This window comes from Molothrus aeneus, chromosome 29 (assembly GCF_037042795.1).
Source record: "Molothrus aeneus isolate 106 chromosome 29, BPBGC_Maene_1.0, whole genome shotgun sequence".
NCBI lineage: Eukaryota > Metazoa > Chordata > Aves > Passeriformes > Icteridae > Molothrus > Molothrus aeneus.
Genome location: NC_089674.1, coordinates 4,806,712 through 4,832,387, shown reverse-complemented (window position 1 = coordinate 4,832,387; position 25,676 = coordinate 4,806,712). Strand labels below are relative to the sequence as shown.

The following is a 25,676-nucleotide window of genomic DNA, read 5'->3' as shown; positions in this document are numbered from 1 at the left end:
CGGGACGGGCGCGCTCCTCCCGCTCCGGCCCCACGCTTTCAGCGCACTCTGTGCGGTCTGGGGCAGCGCTGCTCGGTGTGAGGCTGCCGTCCCTGGCCATAACCTATCGCAATAGCCCGGCATGATAAACCGCTGCTCCCCTGCCCGGAATTCGGCAGCCGCGAGGCCGGCGGCGGGCGTGCTCCTCGCAGCCCAGTCCCGCAGCTTTAGTGCAGTTTGTGCGGTCTGGGGCAGCACCGTTTGGTGTGGAGCTGCCGGCCTGTGGCGATAAACCCATCACGATAAACTCGCGGTTCCCCTGCCCGTGCTCCAGCTGTGCCAGGGTGTGCGGCGGGCGCGCTGTTTCCAGCCCGGTCCCGCTGCTTTGGCACTGTTTGTACGGTCTGGGGCAGCACCGCTCGCTGTGGGGCTGCCGGGCTATGACCATAACCCATCCCCACCGCCCCATCGCGACAGACCCATCGCGACAGCCCCGCGCTTCCCCTGCCCGGGCGCGCTCCCTCCACCCCGGAGCCGCGCGGGGGCGGGGCGCGGCCTCGCCATTCGGCCAATGGCGGTGCGAGATGCAAATGAGATGTCCTTATGTGGCCTGGGCCCCGCCCCCCGCGCCGCCCGTGTAACCATTGATGGCGCGCGGGAAGGGCCGGGCGGGACCGGCCGCGCTCCAGCTCCGCGGCTGCCTCGCTTCTGCAATTTACCCCACGGCTCGTGGCTTTTCCTCCTTCCTTCCTTCCTTCCTTCCTTCCTTCCTTCCTTCCTTCCTTCTTCCTGGATTAGGCAGCAATCAATCCTTCTCCCCGTTGTCTGTTTGAGGAACAGGTGATCCTCGTTAGCGGCGATCGGTTTCTGGATGCGGCTCCCTCGTCTGCGTGTGAAGGATGATGATACCAGGCGAGACTGAATCAGCGTAACTTCTACTTGGCAAGAGGAAAAACTTTCTTCCCCGTTTGAAGGCGTTAAAAACACGAAACGTTAAAAAGCAGAAGAAGTTGGTTTTAAAGCTGAACTTCACTTTCCTGGGATTTGTGTGTCAGATTCAAAGGCTGCGTCGTCTTGTTTTTCTTTTTTTTCCTTCTCCCTTATCTCCCAAAAGGAAACTGTTGCTAGTTTGCATAGACTTTTTAAATGTTTGGAATTCAAGATACTTTAGGAAGAGGACCAATTCTGAAAGATAAATCTCTAGGTTCTGAGATGGATTCCGTCAGGTCCTGGGTCAGAAACGTTGGGGTTGTGGATGCAAACGTAGCAGCACAAAGGTAACCGTGACTATTTCTCTCCCACTTTATCCTTGCTTGTTTGTTTGTTTGTTTGTTTGTTTTTAGCAAATCTTTTCATTATGCCCCGTTGCTAGCACTTGATATTAAATTTATTTTTTTCCTCTCTGTCCTCCTCCCGGTCTCCTCCAGTCAGCAAAAAGTGAAGGTTGGAGCTAGAGCTAGGCAGCAGCGCTCCAAAACCGGGGAGCATCAGGAGTCCTAAAACCCAGTGCGGGGCTCAGATGACAGCGAGACGGGATCACCCTTTTATTTTCTGCCCCAGGAAGATGTGCGGGGCTCTGGATTGGTTGTTCCCAGCGATCCAGGGTACTTCTCCCTGCTTGCTCGGCCAGACAGCCAAACAGAAGGGGACCAAGTTAGAATTAACTTAAATGCAGATGTCAAACCCGAGCTCCCCCGGCCCATCTTGTTTTGCTTAATTCACGGTGGGCATTGCCGAAATCGTCAGCCGTGGTTTCAGGGCAGGGGAGGGCACCGGCACCCCGGATCCCCGTGGCCATCCCGTGCCTGCCCGCCTGGAGCACCTGCCCGAGCGTCCGAGAGGTCTCTGCTGAGCTGAGATGGCTCTGAACATCCCGAAATTGGGGCCTGGCTGTTCGCTTTCTACTTGTTTGGGCGGGTTATCACCCTTTTACGCCCCCTTTTTATTTTCTCTTCCCAGCCAAGTCGGCACAGGACAGTTATCCCTGTCTCTTCCCGTTAGGGGTAAGATGATTAAAACTCTTTAGGGTAATTTTTTTCCCTCTTGCTCTCTGGATAACTTAAAAAAAAATTAAGAAAGTAGTAGCGTCGGGCAAAACTAAATTGGGAACCCCGGGAGTAAGCAGGATTTTATTTAGTATTAGAGACAAGGTGAAAGGCATGAAACAGCAGAGGGGACTTCAGATGAAGCAGATGTTTTAGAAATAGTACATCCATGCCCCCACCCATGGCCTGATCTGGCAGCAAGGTTTTCCAAGCACCATGGGAGGAGTTATCAGAGTTTCATGAATGTCGATAGAGTGTTTAATAAATACGGTTGAGGGGGAAGAGGTTTATCCTCGAGGAAACTGAAAGTAAAAGGAAACAGCTCCTGACAAGACTCCAATTCACAGGAGCGGTGGAGATGCAGCTGTGTTGTGCTGCCTGCTGGCATCGCCAGGTTTTTCTTCCAGATATTCCTAACAAACCAATAAATCCCAATTTTTACACGCAGAATGAGAGGAATCCCCAAGCTAGGTGCAGTTGTGGCGGATGTGGTGATTTCACACCGTACCTCATTGGCAAGGAAAACACAGGGAAACATCTGTAGTGCTCTGAAAGAGTCAAATACTTTTGCCAGTGCCGTGAATCTATTTTGGGGACTAAAACCCAAAGCTGTCCAACTCCTAACTAGTCTGGCACATAGACTTAATCTGTCTATTAAGTAATTTGGAGGTGCTCATACTCACCTATTTTCTTCTCAGTAAGTAGAAATTGGCTTTAGGGAGAGGGAACTACAACTAATTTGACAAAGAAATAAAGCTGCAGTCAGGGATATCGTGGATAAACAGAAGCGTTTGAATCTTTCGAAGCCGGGAAATGCGTGGGAAACATCACAACATTTTCTGCAGTCAGGGACAAGATTTTCTCAAGGGCTTGCTAACCCGGGACTAAATTCTTTCAGTTTAAGTCGGAGATTCAATTCATAGGAATCAGTTCAAGTCAGTGACTAAAGTCAAACTTCGCAGCCGAGGGAAGTGGCTGCTCTGCTCGAAAGTCGTTGTCTCTGACCCAAACGAGGTGTCCCCGAGTTGACATCCTGCCCGTAGGAAAGATTTTTAGGGTCGCTTGTTTTCTCCTCCAGGAAAAGGGACCAGGACCAGGATGTGCAAAGAGCACTTCCAGACCCTCTGACACGTTAGAGCACTTCCCACCCTGCCGCATTCCAGCAAGGAGCGGTGACAGGCAGGGAAAGAAGTGGAGGAAGGAAAACACTCGCTTCCTTTAGCACTAACCCCTCTCTGTAAATCAGCCGGTCCCGGGGTATGCAGGGAGCGGGGCCACGCCGAAATTGGGGTTCCGGTGCCCACGGCCCCGGCTGCCGCCCGGCGCTGGCAGGGACCGTCCGGGCGTGCTCTGCCTTTGCTGTTGTTGTTTTGCCGTTACTGCTGCACAACCTGGTAATGTCTTTGTCTCTCCCCCCTCACCCCATCCCGTGTGTTTCCTCCACAGCGGAGTAGCTTTGTCCAGAGCCCACTTTGAAAAGCAGCCACCCTCCAACTTGAGGAAATCCAATTTCTTTCACTTTGTTCTGGCTCTCTACGACAGACAGGGGCAGCCCGTGGAAATAGAGAGGACAGCTTTTGTGGACTTTGTAGAAAATGATAAAGTAAGGCTCCTTACTCTTCTTCTTCTTCTTCTTTTCCTCTCCAATTTTGATCTTCTCCCCCCACTGAGCTGCCAGCTTCTAATACCTGTTGTCCCTAAAAAAATATAACATGGTTTGGTCAAGGTTCAGGTGCTGTGGTAGAGCTGTAACCCTGTGTGTGCTGCTGTAGTTAAAAAGGGTTGGAAGCTTCTGCTCTGTATCATGAATTTCATTCACCCACTAAAACTAAAATAAATAAAATTCATGTGGGATAAATGCACTTAGCTTTTTTTACCTACCACATCTGCCAGGTTTTATTAGTACCCAAACAGAAGTGGAATCTGACCTGTAAATATGTCAGATTATTGTTGAGTGTGGTTATATGTATTTCCTAAGGCTCCAAAGTCAATGGCAGGACTTGAAAAGCATTTGCTTTTGGATTTTAATTCCATGTCTTGACCACTTTGCATTTTTTCAGTTATTTTCTTAGCCATGAACAAGATTTTTTTGAACTGTGAATCATAAATAATTATTTTACAGGAAATTATATTAAAAAAGGACATAAGAAATATCCCTGTAACACAACCTTCAGGAAATAAATATCAATTTTGAGCCAAAGTAACACTATTGAAAAGCAATGATCACAGTAAAATCAAAAGCCATTGTGTTTTCCTGGTGTCAATCTGCTTTATATTGAATTATTTGAAATGCACAAATTCTTCTCAATGTATTCCCTTGAAAAAGTTGAGAGCATAATGGCAAATAAAAGAGGGAAAGAAGTTCTTGAACTCCTACAGGAAAAGATGTCAGGAATATTTTGTAGTTTGTCCTGGGTCACTCGGAAGGTTAATACATCCCAATCAGTGGATTCACCTCTTGGAATTTTAATCAACTTTGTTGTCACTTCCATCATGATTATCAGCTCTTGCATTTTAAATGTGCCTAGTGTAAGTTCTGGAAGGATTTTTCCCCCCCCGTTTTTTCAAATTCCCTTTCAGGAGCAAGGCAACGAGAAGACGAACAATGGCACACACTACAAACTCCAGCTCCTCTACAGCAATGGTGAGTGCCCTTCCCTGGCACCTCCTGGGGGCTGTGCAGCGAGGCAGGGTCTGGCTGTAGGTGCTGTGGTTTCCAAAATATACTGAAATTCCCTTGCATGAGGCCCCTTCAGTTCAGGGATGGGCTTGGGAAACAGAACTACCTGCGGTGCCGAGGGTGTCCGATACGGCACTGGCTGGGCTGGTTCTGCTGCTCTTACGGCAAGATGCCTGTGGAATGTTATTTATCCCTGTTCTCCCTCGCTCTAGGTGTCAGGACAGAACAGGATCTCTATGTGAGGCTCATTGATTCTGTCACCAAGCAGGTGAGCAGGGCTGATCTGTGCCATGCTGTCCTGTCCCACCTCATCTTTCCTGTTTGCTCAACATTTCCTTGCATGTTTTTCCTTCTCTGTTTCATTTTGGTCTCTTGCTCAGCTGTATTGCAGACCTGTTTTGGAGAGTAATTGAAAATTGTGCTCTTAAGTCTCTTTTTTTTCCCTCTGGGGACTGTTGGTTTTTATCCACTTTGTAGCAATATTTATGTAAAGCTGTTTTCCCTGCACATAAAGGGGAAGATGTTTATTTGCAGGTGATGGTGAGCAGTGGTAAAATCCCTTCCCCTCACATCTGAAGATTCCAAGGAATAAATAACCCCCGATGTTCCTGGCTTACCCCTTCTCTCAATTTTTGTAGCCTATAACTTACGAAGGCCAGAACAAGAACCCCGAGATGTGCAGAGTGTTGCTCACCCACGAAGTCATGTGCAGGTAAGATGACTTGATTACCACATCATTTGTGAGCTTTGCTTCCCAAAATGTTGGAAGAGCCTCTCCAAGGAAATTTTAAGTAGGGAGATTTTGATTTTGTTGTTTGTTTATTTTGTTGCTGGCTCAGAGAGGGTCTTTGTGTAGGAAGACTTTCTCTTTATGTGGGTAATGCTTGTTGGGTTCAAAACAGATATTTGGGGGAGGTTTCCTATTTTTTTGCTATTAATTTTTCCTGAAGGAGATTCAGCAACCACAGCTGCACTATTTTTGTTTAAAGTAGGCCTTTGCATGTGTTGTTTAAATCAAGACTTTTATATGCTTATTGTTCATAAAATTTCTGCTCACCTTATGAGAATGAGAAGTTTAATTTATATATTTTTGCCTGGAAACTGCAGGATGTTCTTAATGCAATTTCCTTTGGTGAAATATTTTCATTTTCTCAATTAAAGTGGCATCATTAATGTTCTTTAATTTTGGGCAGTTCTACCCCACAAGAAAAAACCCTCAAACCCTTCCTTTCTCTACATGTGAACAATATTTAGGGGCCTTCTACTTTTTAATTAAAACAAAAAAAAGGACACTATTTTTAGCATTTAAATTTATAAATTAGAGGGTGAAATGACTTGAGGATGTTTTTAATAACTTTTGTATAAGTCTGAACTTACATGTACCTTATGTATGTATGTCATGCTTCCATGGTAACTTATTACTTTTCCTGTTCTCGGGTAATTAAATTTTTTTTCAATACATATAATAATGCAAACAGTCAATGTTCTTGTATTAAAATGTGCTAAAATGTGCATAGAACGTTCATAAAACAAGAGACAAAACCCATTCGTGACCTTTATTATACGCAGTTTGTGATTTATTGTATCAGTGGGAGAGGGTTAAGCTGGTGGACTCAATGTTATTTCTTTTAATGGCTCAGCTTGGTACCTGATTGTTGTTTTTTTAATTAAAGTACCCTTTTTAAGTTAATGTAGCAGTGAGAGAAGCTTATTTGGACAGAATTTTTATCAAGGGGAAGTCTTAGTTTCAGTACTTAATTATGTCAACAATTCTGTTACTTTTTAACAGAATATGAATCAGGTATTCAGTATGAAACAAATGTATTATTTCTCTGTTGAGTGTAGCTCTCCTTAATGAAGAAAATTAGCTTTCGACCAGTATTTTCATATTTATGCCCAAACACAATGTATATCACATACAAGGGTTGCACTGGGTGGGCTTTACAAGGGTCTGGTGATGTAGTGGCAAAGATCAAAGGTGTATAAGGGACTTTCTGGCACATTTAGAACTTGTGTATATAATTATGTGTATATATATATATATATATATCCATCCATGCTATTGGAAGGTTTCACTATAACTAGTGAAAATTAGAGAAGAAAAGTCTGATTTCTTGTGCAATTGGGTTGTGGTTTGTGATAACATAAGAGCAGTGAGCCCATTTCTTGTCTCCACTCTCCCTGCACAGAGCGCAGTTCTGATTTGGAAGTTCAAGTATTTCAGCACCTTCTCATCCAAATGGACATGTTTGATTTAAAATTAATTTGGGCTTTCCCCCTGCTTCCTCTCCCTGCCTTTATGGTATCAAATGCTCTGCTCAACTTTGATATTTCTGAGCTCCTGTGAACCTCCTCTGTGCTTGATTTAAGGTAGCATTGCACAAATCTCAGCTATTATTCTGATTATTCTCAGCTCTGCTGCTTGATAGATTAACCAAGGAAGAATTACAACTCAGGGACGTCCTTCCCATGTAAAACACAGATTAGTGAAGGGAATCAAAAGCACTCTGTAACCTAATGAAGACATTTGATTTTAAATGTCGTGTTTTCCTGAAGTATCTCTGAGCAGGACGCTGTGTATTCTGAAGAGGCATTACACACATCACTTTGAATAATGCCAGGGGAATGGCTCCAACTCTAGTTAAACTTGACATTTTATTTTATTTCTTTTAAGTACAATAATCAAATCTTCCTCATTGTGTGCTGCTTAAGTGGCAGCATCAATTTTTAAAGCCTCTAGTTTAGTTTGCATTAGGAACAGTACATAAAATTTTAATGCACTGTACCCACTCTGCTGTCGAAATTGATGCCTACTGCTTCTGAAAAGGAAAACAAGAAGGGTCTGTCTGTCTTTCTGCTCCTCTTCCAGTCCTCCCTAGTTGAAGGTAGGGTTTTTTAGGGGGGATTTTTCTGTACATAACCACACATGAAGATATTTTTTGCTGTGTGGAGATGAGCTCCTCGGAAAGTGCCCGTCTCTCCCTCAGACGGTGACAGATGCCTGCTTAGCAGGAAAGTTGTCTAAATATTGATACGGCTGCACCAATCTGTCACAGCCATTGAAAGTCCAGCTCTCAATAATTAGTGCTTTCAGGGCTTCCAGTGCAAGCCTCCATTTATTCATTTCCAATCTGAATTTTTTCCCATTTGCTTCTTATGGCGTAATAGGAACAGTTCCTATTAGGTGTGTTTGTGTGGAATCAAACATCCTGAGGGCTGGAAATCAAGGTAAAACACTTTCCTCTCCTGGAATAACTCCCCCCCCCCCCATCTTCTTCCTTTTCTTCCAATTATCCACTAAGAGGAAACTCGTTGTTATGCTGCTGCCAGCAACCCCCTACGCCCTCAATGCTCAGAGGGTTAAAAGGTATTATAATTCGAACAGAAGTAGTCTCAGGGTCTACAGCTGGCTAATAACAGAGTTGTATTGAGTGGAGTGAGCCCCACAGCTGTGACTTTCGCCACAAGGCTCAGACTAGATGGGAGCTCTAATCAGCTGGGCCAGGCGGCCACTGGGGCCCGTGTCTTTATCGGCCAGATGGTGTGAATTTAGACACTTTTGTTATGCAATTGCAGGGAGGAGTTGGGCAGAAGAAAACAAAACAAAGGCCACCATGCTGTGAGCTTATTTGAGTTTGAAATTAGAGACAGATTTTTTTTTTAATTTTTTTTTTTTTTTTGTGTTGGGGTGAGGGGAGGGAAGTTGAGGGATGAATTTTAAAACCATTTTAGTCAAGTGCGAGGAGGGGAAAGGATGGAAGTTTGGCTTTGGCACGGGGTTTCTGGGCTGCTCAGTTTGTAGGGCTGGGGTTGTTCCCTGGGAACTTCCTGGGTTTGGTTTTAGTTTTTTCTGGACCATTCTTAACATAAACCATCATTTTCACCATGTAGATCTCACTAGAGGAGAAAATATTACAACAAAAGATATGGAAAATCATCTTAAGCCTTGATATTCTTGTCTTAAGCAAATGAGCATCTCTAAAAGTGTGTTCCCAGCCCAACACTGTAGCAGAAATGTAAATGTTGGTGAAGTCATGCCAATAATTTGCTTGAAGAGAATATTGAAGGCTTGATCGTGGACCACCAGCGTTTGGGGGTTTTGGCTTGGACTGAAATTGGAACCAGTCAATTTTGTTACAGACAGCACTTGTGAAACCAACCAAGTGGAAATGCTACTGCTTGGATATGGGGTGAAACTCTTGGAAATGGGGATTTAAAGATTTAAGAGGTATTTTTGCTATACTGTTGGGCTGAGACATCCTCAGTCCCAATCTGATTTATGTGCAAACAGTAATTCCTTCACTGGAAGTGGCTCTTCTCCCTCATCAAGATTTTTTTTCATATATTTGGGCTCAGAAAATACCACGGTCAAAGTGGAAAAAGTCTATCACTTACAAAGATCTTTCCCCAACTGTGATAGGCATGTAGATATCAGTGAATTATTTGGAGAACTTCCGCTGCAAGCCACAGTTTTAGAGGGAAAATATTTGAATATTACAAACACAAAGTTCAGAACTGCAATAACAGTGGATATAGAAATAAAACAAGATGCACTTGCCTCTGAACCCAGCCACATTGTGCTCAGTCTCTCAGAATTCATCCTAAAATGCTCTGTCAAGAAGTGCCACCATCCCTTGAATCACTACAGAAATTTATTTTTTGCTTTATTATAATGGCCTGTAAAGCAGCAAAGATTTTATTCCAAATGTTATTTTTCCATGTGTTGCTATACTGGACATGTCAAAGTACATCCCAAACTGACGTTCCTTTGAGAGGATTTTCTGCTTTTTCGGGGGGTTTATTATAATTTTTTCCTTTAGAAAGCATTCCCATCTTGGCTCCTGGTATAAAAAATACTCCATTCTTTCTAAACTCTGATTAGGCAGTGAAATCCATAAAAGATGCACTTAAAATAAAGTTGGGAGAGGGAGGGAGGGTGATGTTCTGTGCTGGTGTGAATTACCAGAGCTGCACTGAAGTCGATGGAGCCATGACAATTTACAGCAGCTACAGGGACTGCCCCAGGGATTTTTAAATATTTAGTGTATCCTTTTATTTTAAAAGGAGTAGCATCGATGAATAAGTGCAGGTTTGAGGCAAGGGGAATGTAGGAATGTTGAAACAGTTAGAGCTGTTATTCAAATAGATCTGTTCCTTCCAGATCATGTGGATGGGCAATTCCAGCCCCAGAGCAGGAACTTCCTGGAAACTGGAGGAAATGTTGGGATTTTTCATAGCTGAAAGAGGGTTTTTTGTCTAAATGCTCATTTTAGGCATTTATAATTAAATATTAGGCATATAAAGAAAAAAATCCCCACTTTAATATTTTATTCTGCCTTTAATGAATTAAAGTATTTTATTTATTTCTTATTTTAGTATTTATTTATTTACTTAAAAAAAAATCTTATTATGCTTGGAATTGCTCCCCAATTGGTAAGCTCTGATACTCAGAATGCTTGAGAATTTTGCAGATGTATTCAGCACCCCTGTACAAAAACCCACCAAAATTCCTTCATCCCATGTGTGTAAATTTGAACAGAAACCTCTGCAAAATTTGGAAAATATCTTCTAGAAAGGCATCTGATCTGGTGACTTTTGAGGGATGTGGGACTTCTGATAAAGACTTTTGAAATTTTGGGTATGTCCATCCACCCTGTCCCATGTTGGCTTTGACTGGAACAAAAAACCTGAGCATGAAAACAGCTTAAATCTTCTCTGTTGCTTCAGATGATTAAAAGTGAGGATTTCAGAGCAAGGACTGTTTTTAAAGTCTGTTTAACTCCTGGTACTCAGCCACTGTGTGTGCAGGAGCATCACCCATGTCAGTGATTATATCAATGGAAATAATGATATGATAGAATGCTGTCTATTGATTTTAAAAATTTTAGTATTATTTATTATAATTAATATTACCACTGAATGTGTATAAATTAATACTTAGTCTTAAGGGTTTATCACTGAAGCAATTGCAAAGGGATTGAAAAAGCCAACCTGGAAAACATCTCTTCAGATCCTTTGTAGGATCTAAATATGTTCAGTTTCTGGCTTTTCATGGAGTGCTGAAGTTTTCAGTAACCATATAAAACTTAGATATTTAATAATAAAAAAATACATTAATATAAAAAATATTATTGGAATATACCAAACCATTAGGTTGCTTATAGTCAGTTCTAACACCTTTCGATGGACTTTTAACCCCACATAACCCATTTGGTTCTGCCTGTAATGACATTATGACATCTGTTAATCACTTATTAGACCTCTATGAATATCACCTCAGTCTCAAGTGTGGCCATATTGCTGTTCATTTTTGGCTGGGTAATTCAGAATAGATTACAGGGAGCTAAGTGCTAAACTCCAGCTTGAACCAGCCAGGACTTAGGCACCCAATTCCTTTAATTTTCCCTTCTGGAAAGCAGAATTTTTACCCTTCCAGGCATATATGGAGTGCTGAAGGTTTTCTGACAGACTTTGAGCTGGCTCTTTGCTCTCAACTGTCCCACTGGTTCTTTAATTTTGCTTTTCTTTCCCTCTCCAGTCGGTGCTGTGAGAAGAAAAGCTGTGGCAACAGAAATGAGACTCCATCTGACCCTGTGATCATTGACAGGTAGGAGATGAATTCCCATTTTCCTGCAAAAGCATCCCAAAATTGTTGTTTTTCACTTTGAATCATCAGAGATTGTTTCTCACTGGTTACTTGTTGATGTCTGCCATTTGGGGACCTTGACAAAATTTATGTTTATTTTTAAAATGAAATTCTGTTTTTATTGTGACCAAATATTTCATGTGTGCACCTGGAACATTCTCTCCTCACCAGGGATGGGATCCAACTGGATTACTGAGACAGATAAAGCTTTGAGCAGCCTGGCAGCTTCACTAATGTTCTTTAACAAAAGAGCAATATTTTTGTAGAAATGTGGGGAGAAAGGGAGGGCTAGAAAGGCAAAAATGCAACATTAAATCTGACAGGTTTGGGATTGTGAGCAATTTTATGTAGAACAGCTTTGTGTATCCCTCAGTTTCGGTTCCAGGTTTAGGTTCTGTTGCTAGTTTTTAGGTCAATAACATAAATGGGGAGAACAGCAGTTTGTTAAACCATGAAGTGGCACTGTAAAAATTGTGTGTATTTGGGGGAGCTTAGAAAACTTCCTTGTGGAACTCACTGACATGGAAGGGTTTGAAATCTGGAGTTCAGCAAGGCTCAGACAGGGAAACAAAACCAGGCAGAGCTGCTTCAGAAAGGAGCACACATACAAGGGCTCCAGAAGGGGAACAGTAAATGAGGAAAAGCCAGCAAGAAAATGTTTTCCCCCAGATTATTCTGTAGTAAGTGTTAAAGGGTTCCTTTTCCCTGAAGCAGATGCTACAAGAGAGCTGATGGTGGAGTGGATTGATTTTAGAGCCAGTTTTTGTCTGCCTGTGTCTGGCCTGTTCTATCTCCTCCCTAATGAGCTTTATTTGTCACAGTATTTCTGGTGGACTTGTTTTGGCATTCAGAGCAGTAAAGCTGGTTTGAATAAAGATCTGCAATAATTTTCTTTTTTTTTTTTTTTTTTTTAATCACAGAGTTAATCTAAATAATTTTGGAACTCTGATGAGGCGATGGGTTCTCCTTCTCCCTTTACCCCCCATAGTTTTGCCTTTTAATTCTGTGCTCACAAGCTGTGGCTGGGGCCAGAGCAATCCAGAGCAATGAAATGGGCTCTTTGGGGAGCAGAAGTCCTGGATGTGCCATCTTGACCTTTCCTATGAAATTTCGAGCTTATTTTTGGCTGTGTTGATGCTTGGTATGAATGTGCAGTTGGGAACTTTCCAGCCTGAAGTCTGAATTTTCTGGGAAGCAGCTCAGGATGGAAGGCCCTGGATTTGCCCCTGGATTGAGACCTTGACAGGGACAGTTCCTACCCCAGCTGAATTTGTAATCCTGAGCCAGCTGCTTATCCTCATGCAAAGTGAAGACTCTGATGTTTCCTGGGGGGCTTTGGGATCTGCTGATGTAAAATGAAATGGAAACTGTGAGAAAGGAGAGGGTTTTTCTTTCTATCAACTGTGTGTAAAACGTGCATCACAAATCACCTGTTGTGCTCAGTGAGTCCCAACCTTTTCTACTTTGCTCTAAGACCTCTCCTAACTTTGTCTAGACCTCTCCTAATTTGTTCTGAGCCCAGAACCTTTTTCCTGCCTGCCCTGCTAAGAGCAATAGACATTCCCTTGGCATGGAAGCCTCCTCCAGGCTCAGTCTGGCAGCTCCTTTTTGTGTGTTGGTTCTTCCCTTTCTGTGTGTGTGTCTCCATTCCAGGTGAACTCTGGAGCTCAGTGAGGGTAGGTGAGGGAAATCAATCAGGGGTGCAGCCTGATAAAGCTGCTCCATTCAGTTAAAGGCAGTCACTAAATCAGATTTAGGCCACAGAGAGAAGAATTTATCCCAGCTCTGCCCTGCTGTCTGGAGGAGGCTTGGCTTGCTGAAAGAAGCAAAACTCAAAGCGAAATATTTTTCTTTTTTGTACCACTAACTGGTGGTGCAGCATCAAGAGAGTGACTCCTCCTTCTGGCAGAGTTATTTCTGCACAGTTATTTATTTCTGTTCCGCCTCTTCACCCAGCGAAGCAGGGCCTGAGGAGTGAGGGATAATCCTGTGTGCTACATCTCCATCAGCACATGTAATGCAAATAAAGCCACAGAGCTGTGCTGTGCCTGTCTGTGCACAGAGAAATCCTTGGCTCATCTGTCATCCTCACACACCTCCACAGCACCAAAGTACAACAGCTCAGGAGCTGAACTGCACTCTCCACTCCTCTAAAATGTACCCTGTGGGGTCATTTTTTATTATCTTTCAAACAAGGAGAGTCCTGTGTGCTCTGGACTAGCTGGACAGCAGCTTTGATTTATTTAGAGGGTCTTTCTATAGCTTCTTTAAAGGAAAACTCCTCTGCTTAGGGACTTGGCAGCAGGTGGAATATAATTTCTGAAGTGCACCTTGCAGCCATGTGGATCAATAAATATGGTGCTATTTTCAGCTCAGTGATGCCTTCATGGTGGGTTGCTGTTAATTTAAAATGAACTACAGGTTTTCTTTAAATAGTGATTGAAATACAGGTGTTTTTCCCTGGTGTGAAATGATAGGTCAATGTAAAAATCTGCCAGGTACCAACCTGGCTGTAACACTGTCTCATGTCTCTGGAGAAGGGAAAAAAGGAAAATGGAGAGAGGAGAATTGCAAAAACATCTTTGTGTTGTACAGAGCTCTGCCTAAGCAGTGTGGGCAAAGTGAATCAGCATTTCCATGGAATAAAATTCCAGAATCTTTGAGATTAGAAAAGTCCCTAAGATCATTGAGTTCAACTGTAAGACCATCATCAATATAGTGATTTCCCCTTTATTTGTTTCTCTCCCCACTTTTTTACCTGCTGTGTGCTGGAGGGAGACACAATTCACTGGTGTTCACCAAATCCTGGGGACTTGTAACCCTGTTTGAAAAGCAAGAAATAGTTCAGTGGGAAAAAAATGTCAGCCCTGTTGTTGTTGTTGTTGGGTTTTTTCTTCTCCTTGAAAGAATTCCAAAAGTTCTGATGCTGAATAAAACATTTTTGCAGTGACCTTTGCTCTGGGGACTGGATTTAGATCCGAAGGCCCTTGCAGTTATTTTTCCACTCCCTCTTAGAAATGAGAACGTTTCCATATGAAAGGGAACTTCTCCACTGAAATGCAGTGTGTGCCCTCTCCTGCTGGCAGAGGTGTGCAGGATACATTGGAACATTTTGGTTCCTGTGATGTTCTGAGCCAGAAATCCAGTGTAACTCTGGACAGAATTGGATTTCAGAGTGATGCCTCTGGTTTAACAGGGATGGCACAGCTCAGATCCTGCAGTGCTGCAGGAGTCCAAAATTGGGAATTCCACTGGAGCACAGGGCTGGAGGGACCTGGGATTGCATTTTTAATCCAGAAGCACTTGCACTCCAAGGTTTTGGACAACATGAGCCATAATCAGTTCTCAAAATGTCACAGCAAGCTTTAACTTTGTGTGCACAACCAGAATTAGTGAGAGCTAAGTTGGTTCTGGTGTTCCTGTGGTGGATCCCAGCTCTGGTGGATTCATCCTGGATTTCTGCTTGCCTTTGGAAGTTGGTATCTGTGGAATTGGTTGGTTGAAGAGACATCAAATATGTAAATATTATCTTTTTTCCCCCTTCCCTCATGGCTGAAGTGCTGGTTCTTGATGTTCCTGGTAGTTCCTTGAAATTGGAGAGTGAACTTTGTGTTTCCTTTATGGAAATTACAGGCAGGGATACGAGGTGCAGGTGCTGGGGAACTTTTGGATGGAAGGGTGGAAGCTCATTCCTTTGAAGATGGCACTTTGAATTGGAAACTGTATTTTGTTACACCTGTGCTAGAATTACTCAGTTTGTTGCCTTTCCTACCTTGCCTATGCAAATAAAAAGAACCTTGGTATGAGGATTAAGAGGTCGTGGAAGACGCAAATTAATTTAATTAATCACTTTACTGCAGATTTTCTCTCTCATTGTAGGTGAGTTGTGTAATTTTGGATATAAATTCATCAAATGGCAATGACCTTTTGATTTTTTTTTTTAGTTTTCTTTGTGTTCTTGAAGATTCAAGCTCTTTAGAGGAGGTTATTTTGTGTACTTGTTACTCTTAATGCTTTACTGAGTTTACTGAAGCTGTGGTTTAATTAAAGCCTCTGTGGTACAGGGGAGAATTGGTGTGAGTTTTTTAGTTGAAAAATTTGCTTTTTTGGTTTTTTACCTTCCCCCCCACCCCTTTTCTAATAGAGAGAAGCAGTCAAAAGAAATTTATGTGTAATTCAAATGAAACCTCTTAAATGGTCAAAAGAAAATTTCATGTCATTCAAATGAACATCTTAATTCAATTAAAAATGCAGTGTCACAAGGGTGGGACAGAATTTTTTTGTTCCTAGAAGGGAAACTTCTCAGAACAGCACGAAAAGCTGGGAGCACAAACCCTGTGCTGCTTGCAGCTGCTGCCTCCATGGTCCTGTGCTCCCTCTGGGCTCATGGAATGAGGTCTTTCAGCTCAGGTTCTTTTAGAATCTGAGACATTGGGTCCAATTCCTTCTACTTTTAACTAAACTCCTTTTCCTAAACTGTTCCTAATTGTCCTGGGAAGGGTCTGGTGTGTGTTGCACGCTTTATTAATTTATTTATAGTGATTGTTGCTGGGGAGGCAATGGCGGGGACTGGAGTGGATGGTTGGGATGGAGACCAGTGTCCAGTGTCTCCAGCTGGGTCAGCATCCATGGCACCAGCTCAGCACTGGGCACCCTGCTTTGGTGGGTGCTGAAGGGCAGCATGGATCAGCTGCCACATGCTGCAAGAGAAAAAATGAGGCTTTTGGAGCTGTTCTTTAACAAAAAGCCAAGGCCTGAGCACAGCTGGCAACTTGTCAGCCTCTCTGGGAAGGCGCAGAAGGGCCTGGATGACATCCCTGTGCCATGGGGCCCATCCCTTCACGTGGAATTGAGGTGCAGGGATGGGGGTTTCCCTCCCTGCTGGTGCCCTGCCCTCCCTGCTGCAGGGACAGAGGGCTGAGCTCTCCCACAGGCACTAAAAATCACTTCAGGATTAGTAGGGATGGGCTTCACACCTTCTCTGTGTGTGTGTGTGTCCCTCCCTGCCCACTTCCCTCTCCCTAAAAACCCCAAAAGAACACATAGATGAATTTTCATTTTGAAGGATCTAACTTCAGATAAGTGCAGACTTTTGATTGGGATTTTTTTTCTTTTTTTCTTTCTTTTCTTTTTTCTTCCTTTTCTCTTCATCTCAGCCACCTGAAAAGGACTTTATCCCTTACACCTCCCTTTGAGGTGATTCCAAAACCCACTGGGTAACACAAGGATGTTTCCTCATGCTCAGAGGCAGAACCCCAGGACTGGAGAGGCCTGGATCAAATTCCCACTGACAGTGGGTTGCCCTGTCACCTTTAGTGACATAAGTCTGTGCCTCAGTTTCCCCCTTAATACAAAGCATTAGCAACTACCTGGCTGTGGAAAGCGCTTTCAGGTCCCTGAATAGGAGTTTTCGGGTTTATTTTGAATAGGAGTTTTCGGGTTTATTTTTCACATTCCTGGTGCCAGGAGGATTTAATCTGCATGGCAGAGTTTGATTGTTCCTGTTCTGCCCTGTTCTCCGTGGCCCTTGTGAGTCTGCCAAGGCAAAAGGAATGTCTGGGATCTGCTGCTGCTGCTGTGGGGTGAAAGCAGGAGCTCTTCCCAGCTCCCTGTGTGCCCCAGTCCCCCTTCCAAGCCCCCAAAACCTACAATGATCTCTCCCCTTGTCCTAGGGAGTCAAAGTCCTTTGTTCACTGCTAAACCCTGCTCTCCTGCAAAGAGCTGCTGTTGTGCCATCTGTCTCTTTATGAATTTTTTAGTAGACTGGATGTTTGTGGGGAGTCAGTAACTTAAAATTGCACTATCCCAGCCATTTGACAAGTGGTTCTCTTAGTGCCTAATTTGTTTGTTTCTTTTTATTTTCTCCTTTCTTTCAGACAAAAGGAAAATTCTTTACTAGTTTGCTGTCCAAAACATCTTGAAATCTTTGATGTGTGCAAACACTTAAAGCTTGTAAACAGACTAAACTGGAGAGTAGCTTGTGTCATTTAATCTTTCTCATTTAATGTTGACAGACAACAGATTTTCCAGCAAGCTGGTGAGTCAGAAGAAGCTTAAATATCTTTATGAATGTGCTGGAAAAATGAAGAATGGACTGGTTTGGTCTGTGGAAATCCTGGGTTCTGCTCCTTTCCCCCCATCACAGTCCCTGTATTTTTGTAGCCATTCACAGAGTCTGTGTTTAACTATAAACTATGTATGTGATTTTCTGACTTTCCCTGATAACAGAAAGACACAGTTGCTGAGAACTGATGTGTGGAAATACTCAGGTGATGTGCAATTTGTAAAGTTTCTCTCCCCCAGCACTGTTGGTTGCTGCTGCTTCTGGAATGGAACAAGAAATGAGATGGGTTTAAATCACTGCTGGTTTCAAGCACGGATTATTGGGGAATTAAACAGAGCTGGAACCTTATTTCCACCTGTTTCCATTTCTGTTTTGTGCAGATTTTCTCCTGGCCATGTGCTGTCACTGTGGGCATCTCTGCCCTCCAAACAGAGAGATGCCTTTTGGGATGTGTTGGAGGGAACACGTGTGGGAGTGCCCATCAATATTGATCACTTCAGTTCCACTAAATCTGTAACCAGAACAGTTAGCTCATGTCCTGATCTGAGAACTGTGAGGAAAACATGGCTGAGCCTAAGCAAGGGCACCTTATATAATTTAAAAAATAAAATCTAGCTATTTCTGCTACTGCCTGGAAGCCTTAAGAAAATAAGTCCAATGAAGACAAGACCCAAAGGATTTTAGCAGTTCTGCATAAATCAGATAAACTTCCCTGATGCTCTAGAGCATCCTGGACACAAGCATGGATGGATTCCAGTCTTGTTAGATTAGTTGAGATAAAAATGTTGATGGTGCTGGGGCTAAATCCTGCATGAGCAATGCAAAGATGGGAGTAAAGCTTACACATGGTGTAGGAGAATCCTTGTTTCTTTTTAAATTGAGGCTTTTCCCTGTAAATAGGGAGAATTTGGTCCAGTTTTTGCTCACAAACAGTGAATGAGGAGGTTAAGGGGCTGCTGACCTCAGAAGGACAGAGAGCAGAGTAAGGAGCCATTGGAATCAATGAGGTTGGTAGTAGTGGAAAGGGGAATGGAGAACAAGTTTCCCATGGACTAAAGCACCTCTGGGAATAGAAGTTGAAGATAAATTCACTGTGCAAACAGCACAGAAGAAATTCTGGGTATGTAGAGCAGCAGTGTGTGACATGGGATCTCCACAGCTCCACTCCTTGGCTCTGTGTTTGCCTGGCTCCATCTGCACTCATCAATAAAAATGCCAATATTTCAGAATATTTGCATCCTAATGAAAGTATCCTCTGTTTATTTATGACCTGAAATACTCTTCTCACTTTTGCACTCCTCTTGGCCTCTGTCTAGACCTGGTTTTATGGACTTGTCACTTCATCTGCCCTAAGCTTTTTAGTTACTGCCTCTGGCTTTCCTTTTGAACTTTTTGTTTTTCTCTTCATCCCTTCCCTGTGTGTTCCTTTCACCATCTGTTTCTGGTGGGATCTCCCACATTTTCTGCCCTGTAAACATCCCAGGGTTTCAGCCTCTCTGAAGGTGATTTCTTCACCTCAAAGTTCTCCCAGTTAATGTGTTCCTGCTTTCAGATGGGAGATGAAACAATTTATCCTGCTTGGAACATCACCCCAAATCCTTGTGAAGTGAAGAAAAGATTGAGACTGAAAGTACAAAATGTGCATCTGAAGCTTAAATCAGTTGGAGATGTGATTTTAAAGCTATGTTTTGCCCAAGATGATGTGGGAGACAGGATGTAGGGAACACTCCACATGAAGGAGTGGAACCCAAGTCCTGTATTCCAGGCTGGATCATGTCAGCATGTCCTGGAACAGCGTTTCCCCCCTGCAGCTGTGGCTCACCTTCCCATCTTTCTCCCTGGTTTGGATCTTTAATATGCTGCTGTCATCTGAGCCATCCTTCTTTTTCCTCCTGATTATTTTTCCTTTTTCTCCCCATCTCCTCTGCTACTTTTCCTCACAAATAAATGCTAATGTCTCCATGGGTATCCCACTTACAGCTCCACATTTGGTGGCTTTTCCTCCAAGTGGAGTCCATCCAGCCTGTAAATTGTATTGGATCAGTGAGCCCATAATGAGGCTTCGAAGTCCAAACAGTGCAAGTCTGCTGGGATTTTATTGTTCATAAAGCTCCTTCCCTGGGGAGTGATAGAGCCATTAGGTGTGTGCTGTGTTTAATATTTGGTCATGACAGGAAGCAATAATTTTCTATCTTTTACTGTGGCTCCTGAGTTGTTTTTAAGCAGTCAGCTTATTCAGTCTCAGTGGCTGTGAACCCATTAGGCAAACAGCTCTTCCCTCCATGAGTTTGTATCTTCCTACAAAGGCTTGTTTCAAGGAAATAAAATAAAATCAAGTGGCAACTGGTTGCCCTGTGGTGGCTTTTAATCCCTTGCCCTTCTCAGTGGCTGTCACTGACAGGGGTTGACATAAGGCTGTTTTCACCAAAAAATGGCATTTTTCATGCTGAATGAGATTTAAAAAAATTAAAATTATTCCAGCAGAGAACAACCACCAAAGCTCCCATGTGCATTGTGTGTTATGGGTTTGGGTATTTATCTTGTGCAAATCCATTATTTATTTCAGTGGAAGCAGTAGGAAGGTTGTATTTAAGTATTCCAGAAGTTTTTTTAATATGTTTTTTATGTTTTATATCTATATAAACAGAAAAAAAATGAAAACAATAGTTTTGGGTGTAGCCTGTAGGAAGCTTCTCCTCTGACTGTCCTTCCCTTGCATTCCCAATGCTTCTCTCAAAGAACCAGGCAACTTTCTCCATGGAATGTGTGAGGAATTCTGCACATTCTGTGCTTTTCAGCCTGATTATTGCAGGTGTTCCCTTGCTCTCTGCTTAGGTCTCTTCTTTTGCTCCAGGGGAAAAGTTTTCCACTTCTTCATTTCCCCTCTGGGTCCTTGTCTTGGATCTCTGCAGGTTTGTATCAGAAAGGGAAAAAGTAATTGGCTGGCTCTGTATGCCAGAGCTGTTGTGAGGGCACAGAAGCACGAGGTGGGTTTGCATTAACCAGGTCCTTTTTCCAAACCAAACCTGAGAGGAAGATCCTGGAGTGTTTGGGAAGAGGGAGGGCAATTCCAGAGGTGCTTAAAGCAGTTGAAAACAGCACACAACAAACACATGAAACCAGCTCATGGCATAAAGAAATTAAAGCTGAGTGCTGATGTCTTACAAATCACATTTAATTAATTTTTAAGAGGTGGGCTTAGGTTTTCCTATCATAAAAAGTTAATTTAAATGGATCCTGGTTCAGCAAAGCAATTAACACTTTGTATTATCTAGCATCAACACCAAGAAGGGTGTGTGTAAATAGTTTAAATGAAGTAAGTCGTGAAAAGAAAAGTGAAACTGAAAAGATTCATATTAGGGGTCCTGCTTTCTTTCACAGTCACAACATTTCTGTAAGAAAATTCAGATCTTGAAGCTGCCTTTTTTGAAAAGATGAAACTTTAGGTTCTTGTGTTCAGATGACTCTAAACCACAAAATGCAGTTTTGGGTGGCTGATAAAGCTGACTTCTGCCTCCTTCACCCATCTACCTTTAGTTTTTACTGTGGAAATGATCTTGGAATTGATGGCTGCTAGAAAGTTCCCTGGCTCTTAAACTTGCGTGTGCTAGATTGTAACCTGGACTAGGAGTGCTTCAGTATAAATTGTAATTTGCATTAGGAGCGCTTGAATTTGGTTTTCCAAATCTTTACTCTCTTTGGGAATGTGGGTGCTCAGGGCCTGGAAGAAAAGTGACCACAACTTTTCCAGCTGAATCCCTGCCAGTATAAATCCTTCCCTTTGATGCTGACAAAGTATCTGCTCAGGCAAAATTCCTCTGCTAAAGAGGGGAGAAAAAGCTGTACAGTGTTGTGTCAGTGTCACTTGGTCACAAAACCTCAAAAAAAACCCCCATCCTCTGGGATGTTTTGGATGTTTTGGTTTCTTTTCTCCCTTTCCTCTTTATCTGAAACATTTCCCAGCATCCCTTCAGGGACATCTGGTTCTCTCTTTTTCCAGCTTTCCTTTGGCGCCTTCAAAAGCGTCACTGTCAGTTCTTTCTCTTCAGCAAACAGCTCAGGCAGGACACTGGTTCTGCCCAGGAATTTGCCTAAAATGTAGCTGCCCTCCAGAAGCAGAGACTGAAACCAGTTCTGGGATGGGAGTGTGTACCCCTTGGGTTTTATTTTTACAGAGAAATGTATATATTTTATATCTACATACAATACAATGTATTTTAAATAGTTACCTTATATATTATGTGTTGTTATTATTATATATTAAATTATTAGATATTATATTTTTTACAGACAAATATAACATCTTCATGAAGTTCAGTTTTTCTGCACTCATAAATTGATGGCTCTTTAGAATAATAAAATATCATAATAGAGTTCAGGATTGTACTGGATATGTCCAAGAGGATTTAATTTAGAGTTACTTCCTTTGTCCTAATTCTAGCATTCTGTAACCCCTGAATGAGTTTTTATGAGGAATATTCCTGTCCTTCAGATCTTTGGTGTGTGAAAGATTTCCCTTTCACATTGCTGCAGCTGCAGGAGGGTATGAGGTTTGATCTTTCTGCAAGCTTTAATAAGAGTGTTAACAATAATAATAACAATCGTAATAATAATTCTTCTCTGTATCTTCCATGTACTTTACTTTTCTCTCTATCTAATAAACCTAGAGCTGTTTCAGAGCTGTTTTGGGGCAGTGCAAGCATTGGCAGAGCAGCACAGGGTGGTTTTTAACACGCCAGTTCCACATCCCAGTATAAGCCTGCAGCACAACCGAGCTCATTCCAGGTACCAAACCTCCAGGATTGTCCCAAAACTCCCAGGAAATTGCTCAGGTCGTGATTTGAGCCTCTCTGCCACCACCACCTCCTCCCCCAGACACAAAATTTCAGGTCCTTCATGCCCCTGAACAGTGAAGTTAAATCAAGACATGACTGGATTTGAGTTTCAGCCCCTTCCCCTCCGAGACACGGAGCTGAACTTGGAAAATTCCCTGAGCCAGTTTCTCCCTGCAGCTGCTTCCAGCCCAGCCTGCAGTGCTGGGCAGGAGTGTGCAGCAGGGAGGGAGCCTGGCAGCTCCCTGTGGGTGATGGGTTGGTGTGTCCAGCCAGGGACTGGCAATGGGAAGTGGTGCCCACTCCTCTCTTCTGTCACCCGTGGTATGTCAGGTCCCCTGGATGCAAAGGGCAGGCAGCTCCCAGTGACAGAAATCTTCAGTTTTCAGCCTTAAGGATTCATCCCCCTTTGTCCCCAAAGGTCTTTGTGAGATATTTCATCCCTGCCAGGGTCCCTGTCCCTTTGACACAGGCACATCCTCTACGTGTGTGCAGACCCACCTTGGAGCAGCACATTGTCCTTTTCTTGCATTTCTTAGACACTTTCTTGTCCCTTTCTTGCATTTCCTAGTGTAAAAATGTCCCTTTCTGAAGGTTTGGCACTGTTGCAGATGTTTTTTACTGAGATTTCTGTGTTTGGGTGGGGGAAAGGGCTCTGCACTCTCCCGCTCCGTGTCTCTGTGTCACTGACACCAGCTGTCACCTTGTGCAGGTTGGTTTTTCCTCTGGAGGAGCTGTCAGGAGATGAAGGGTTCTATTCCCACCTCTGCCTGAGCCCCATCCAGTGCCTGGTGTCAGAGGAATATTGGAAGTCCTGTCCTATTGTCTGTATGAACTCTGCTTTGTGCTGTCTCCTGCAAAAAAGGGTCTGATGTAAAACTTTATTTAACGGAGAATTAGTCTGGAGACAGCTGCAGAGCACTGTGCTGCAGGAATATTTTATAATACAACATTTAAAAGGAGAGTGTAGTTAGTTAGTGACAAAAAAAATCAAGATCCAGCTTTTATACTGTGGGTCCTCTGCACTTCATTGACTGCATTAAAAGCCTCACATTTGGCTCTTGCTTATATTAATTTAAATATCTCTTTTAGGGTCCTCATATTTTAGGGCTGTCCAGGACAACTGTCCTGGTTATTTTTGTGTTTCAGCTATTCTTTCTCTGTCCTTTCTCTCTGGGAAACTCTGGGGTGCAGGGGGTTTGTACTGTGCCTAAGGAATTGGGATCCTGCTCTACACTGAGTCTGTAGCTGTTTCTTAAAAAATGCAATAATTTCAACTTGCCCCTAATAGTGATTACTGCTATACATGGAAATGTGTTTGTTTATTAAATGGACTCAAACAAAATGTTTATTTTCTCCCCACACCACAGCTGTTTGAACCATTGTCTGCAAAGTAATTCATAAAACTGAATAACCATTTAAATATTTTGGTCGTTTCTTAAAAATTGTATTCTATAATTCCTCATAATTGTTTTTGTGTAACTGGCAAAACATTTCAGTAGCTTTTGTCACTTGTTGAAACTCTTTGAAAATAAGAAGTTTTTCTTTACAAAACCTGGTTCTGTACTCAGCATGCTCATGTAGCATTCTAATTGTTTCACCAAGATAAAGTAATCTCAGATTAAAAAGTAGGGATAAAATCCTTAATGAAAATTATTCTACTCTTATGCCCCAAATAATCCTTGCTAACGATGGGGTCTCCTGTTTCCAGACTGCTGGTTCTAATTGATGTCATTTGATCTGATCTGTTTGCTGGACACTGAGTGGCAACTGGAACATGAGATGGGTTTTGAAGGGTCTGTGTGAAAAAAATTTACTGCCATGGTGGTGTCATTGCAGGGCTCCTGGCTGTGGAGGGAATTCCTGTTGTGGGCAGACACAAAAACTGGCTTTTAGTCCATTTTTGTTTGGGCCAGGTCTCATATCCCCAGATATTTGCAGTAACATCATTGCAGAGGGCCCAGGTAGGACACCTGAGTGTTCTCCTGCACTCAGGGATTCTGTGGGATCAGTGATTCTGTATCACCCCCATAATCCACATGGAAAACTTCCCCTTGTCTTGTTATATAAAAAATCCTCCTCCCTTATCCCAGTGAAAATTTCCCCTGTTTAAAGTCCCATCTCTGTCTCCTAAGCCATGTTTTCTCCTGGAGTTCACCATTGTTTTGCCAGCCCACCCCTCACAAAGCAGAGGTCACATCCACACGACCTCTTGGCTGGTACGAGGAGGCTGCTAAATAATTCACGTGGCCAACTTGATTTCGGGGTCCACATTTGTTTTTTCCACTCTCCTAATCAAGATGCTCATTTAATTCTATTCCAGCACCTGTTCAGCAATTAACACCCTACAATTTGCATCTTACCCTGACATTTGCTATCTTTCCAATTAGTTTTTATATCAGTATAATTAGGTAGGGTTATTACAGTGCATCAAGCAGGGTCGAGGATATTCCCAAGCCTTTAAGCTCTTTCCCAGATTTGTTTAGGGAAGCCACTAAGGGTAAATGGTTGATTAGGATCACTGTTTTTCTTCTTCATTCAGATCAGGCGAAAACTGTTTCCCCATGTGGCCCATGAAAGATCAGGGAAATATGTCAGTCTGTAAGAACTAATATTATGTAGTTCGTGACTTTTTGGGTGAATTTACAGGGGATTAGGAGTAAGGGTCAGGCTGTGCAGTCCCTTGCAGCAGTATTCACCAGTAGCCTTCATTATGCTCTTGCTTTATGTTAAGCTGAGCAACTTGCAACAATAATTTTAATTTTTAAAATTTTTTTTTTTTGAGTTGACATGTGGGTGGGTGAAAAATCCAAATTAGAGGGTGACCTGACCATATTGAACACTTGGCTTAATTGGTAAAGACTCTGGGAATGAAATGACTACTCCTAACACCTTTTAATTTAAATTTCACAGAAGGAAGCTCTTGCTGTTCAGCTGTGATTGGTTTGGGTTGTGGGCTCCTGGAGTCAAAAATAGTCCTGCAGCCAGTGTGGCAGGACAGTGGGCTTTCCTAAACTTGCTGAACTCCAGCTGATCCCCCCTCAATACCCAGTGCTGACAGAAGGGAGAGTGATGTGTGTGTGGCACTGGGACATGGGGAGGGGAGATCTATAGTACAGATCAGAGGGGAGAGCATTTTTTTCTTATCTCACACCACCCAGCTCTGCATGTTCTCCTTTTTTTAAGGTTCAGTTTGAAATCATCTCCCTGCAGCCCCCAAATTCCCCTGCATGTCTCTTCATTCTGGAGGTGCACACAAAGGCTGGTATTATCAAGAGGCAACATTGCCCATGGCAAGATTGCAGTGAAGGGTGGGATTGGAGGAAAATTCACATTGTGCTGGGGAAAGTGAAGAGCTGGATAAAAAACCCCAAAACTGCCACATTTCATGTCTGAATCTGGGTATTACTCTGAGATATTCTGCAATGCA

At 42.9% G+C, this 25,676-nt stretch overlaps 1 protein-coding gene across 7 annotated transcripts in view; it reads left to right on the top strand.

Annotated features, from left to right (window-relative positions):
* Nucleotides 1–1,125: 1,125 nt before the first annotated feature.
* The window catches only part of EBF2 (EBF transcription factor 2), a 123,741-nt gene continuing 99,190 nt past the window's right edge, over nucleotides 1,126–25,676 (top strand). For 6 of the 7 annotated variants that reach the window (XM_066567251.1, XM_066567247.1, XM_066567248.1 and 3 more), the window contains exons 1-6: nucleotides 1,126–1,256; nucleotides 3,471–3,627; nucleotides 4,605–4,668; nucleotides 4,917–4,972; nucleotides 5,343–5,416; nucleotides 11,243–11,311. In XM_066567251.1, coding sequence (XP_066423348.1) covers nucleotides 1,126–1,256; nucleotides 3,471–3,627; nucleotides 4,605–4,668; nucleotides 4,917–4,972; nucleotides 5,343–5,416; nucleotides 11,243–11,311 — 551 coding nt within the window. The remainder of the gene's footprint in view (nucleotides 1,257–3,470; nucleotides 3,628–4,604; nucleotides 4,669–4,916; nucleotides 4,973–5,342; nucleotides 5,417–11,242; nucleotides 11,312–25,676) is intronic. The other variant, XM_066567249.1, reaches the window with a different exon arrangement.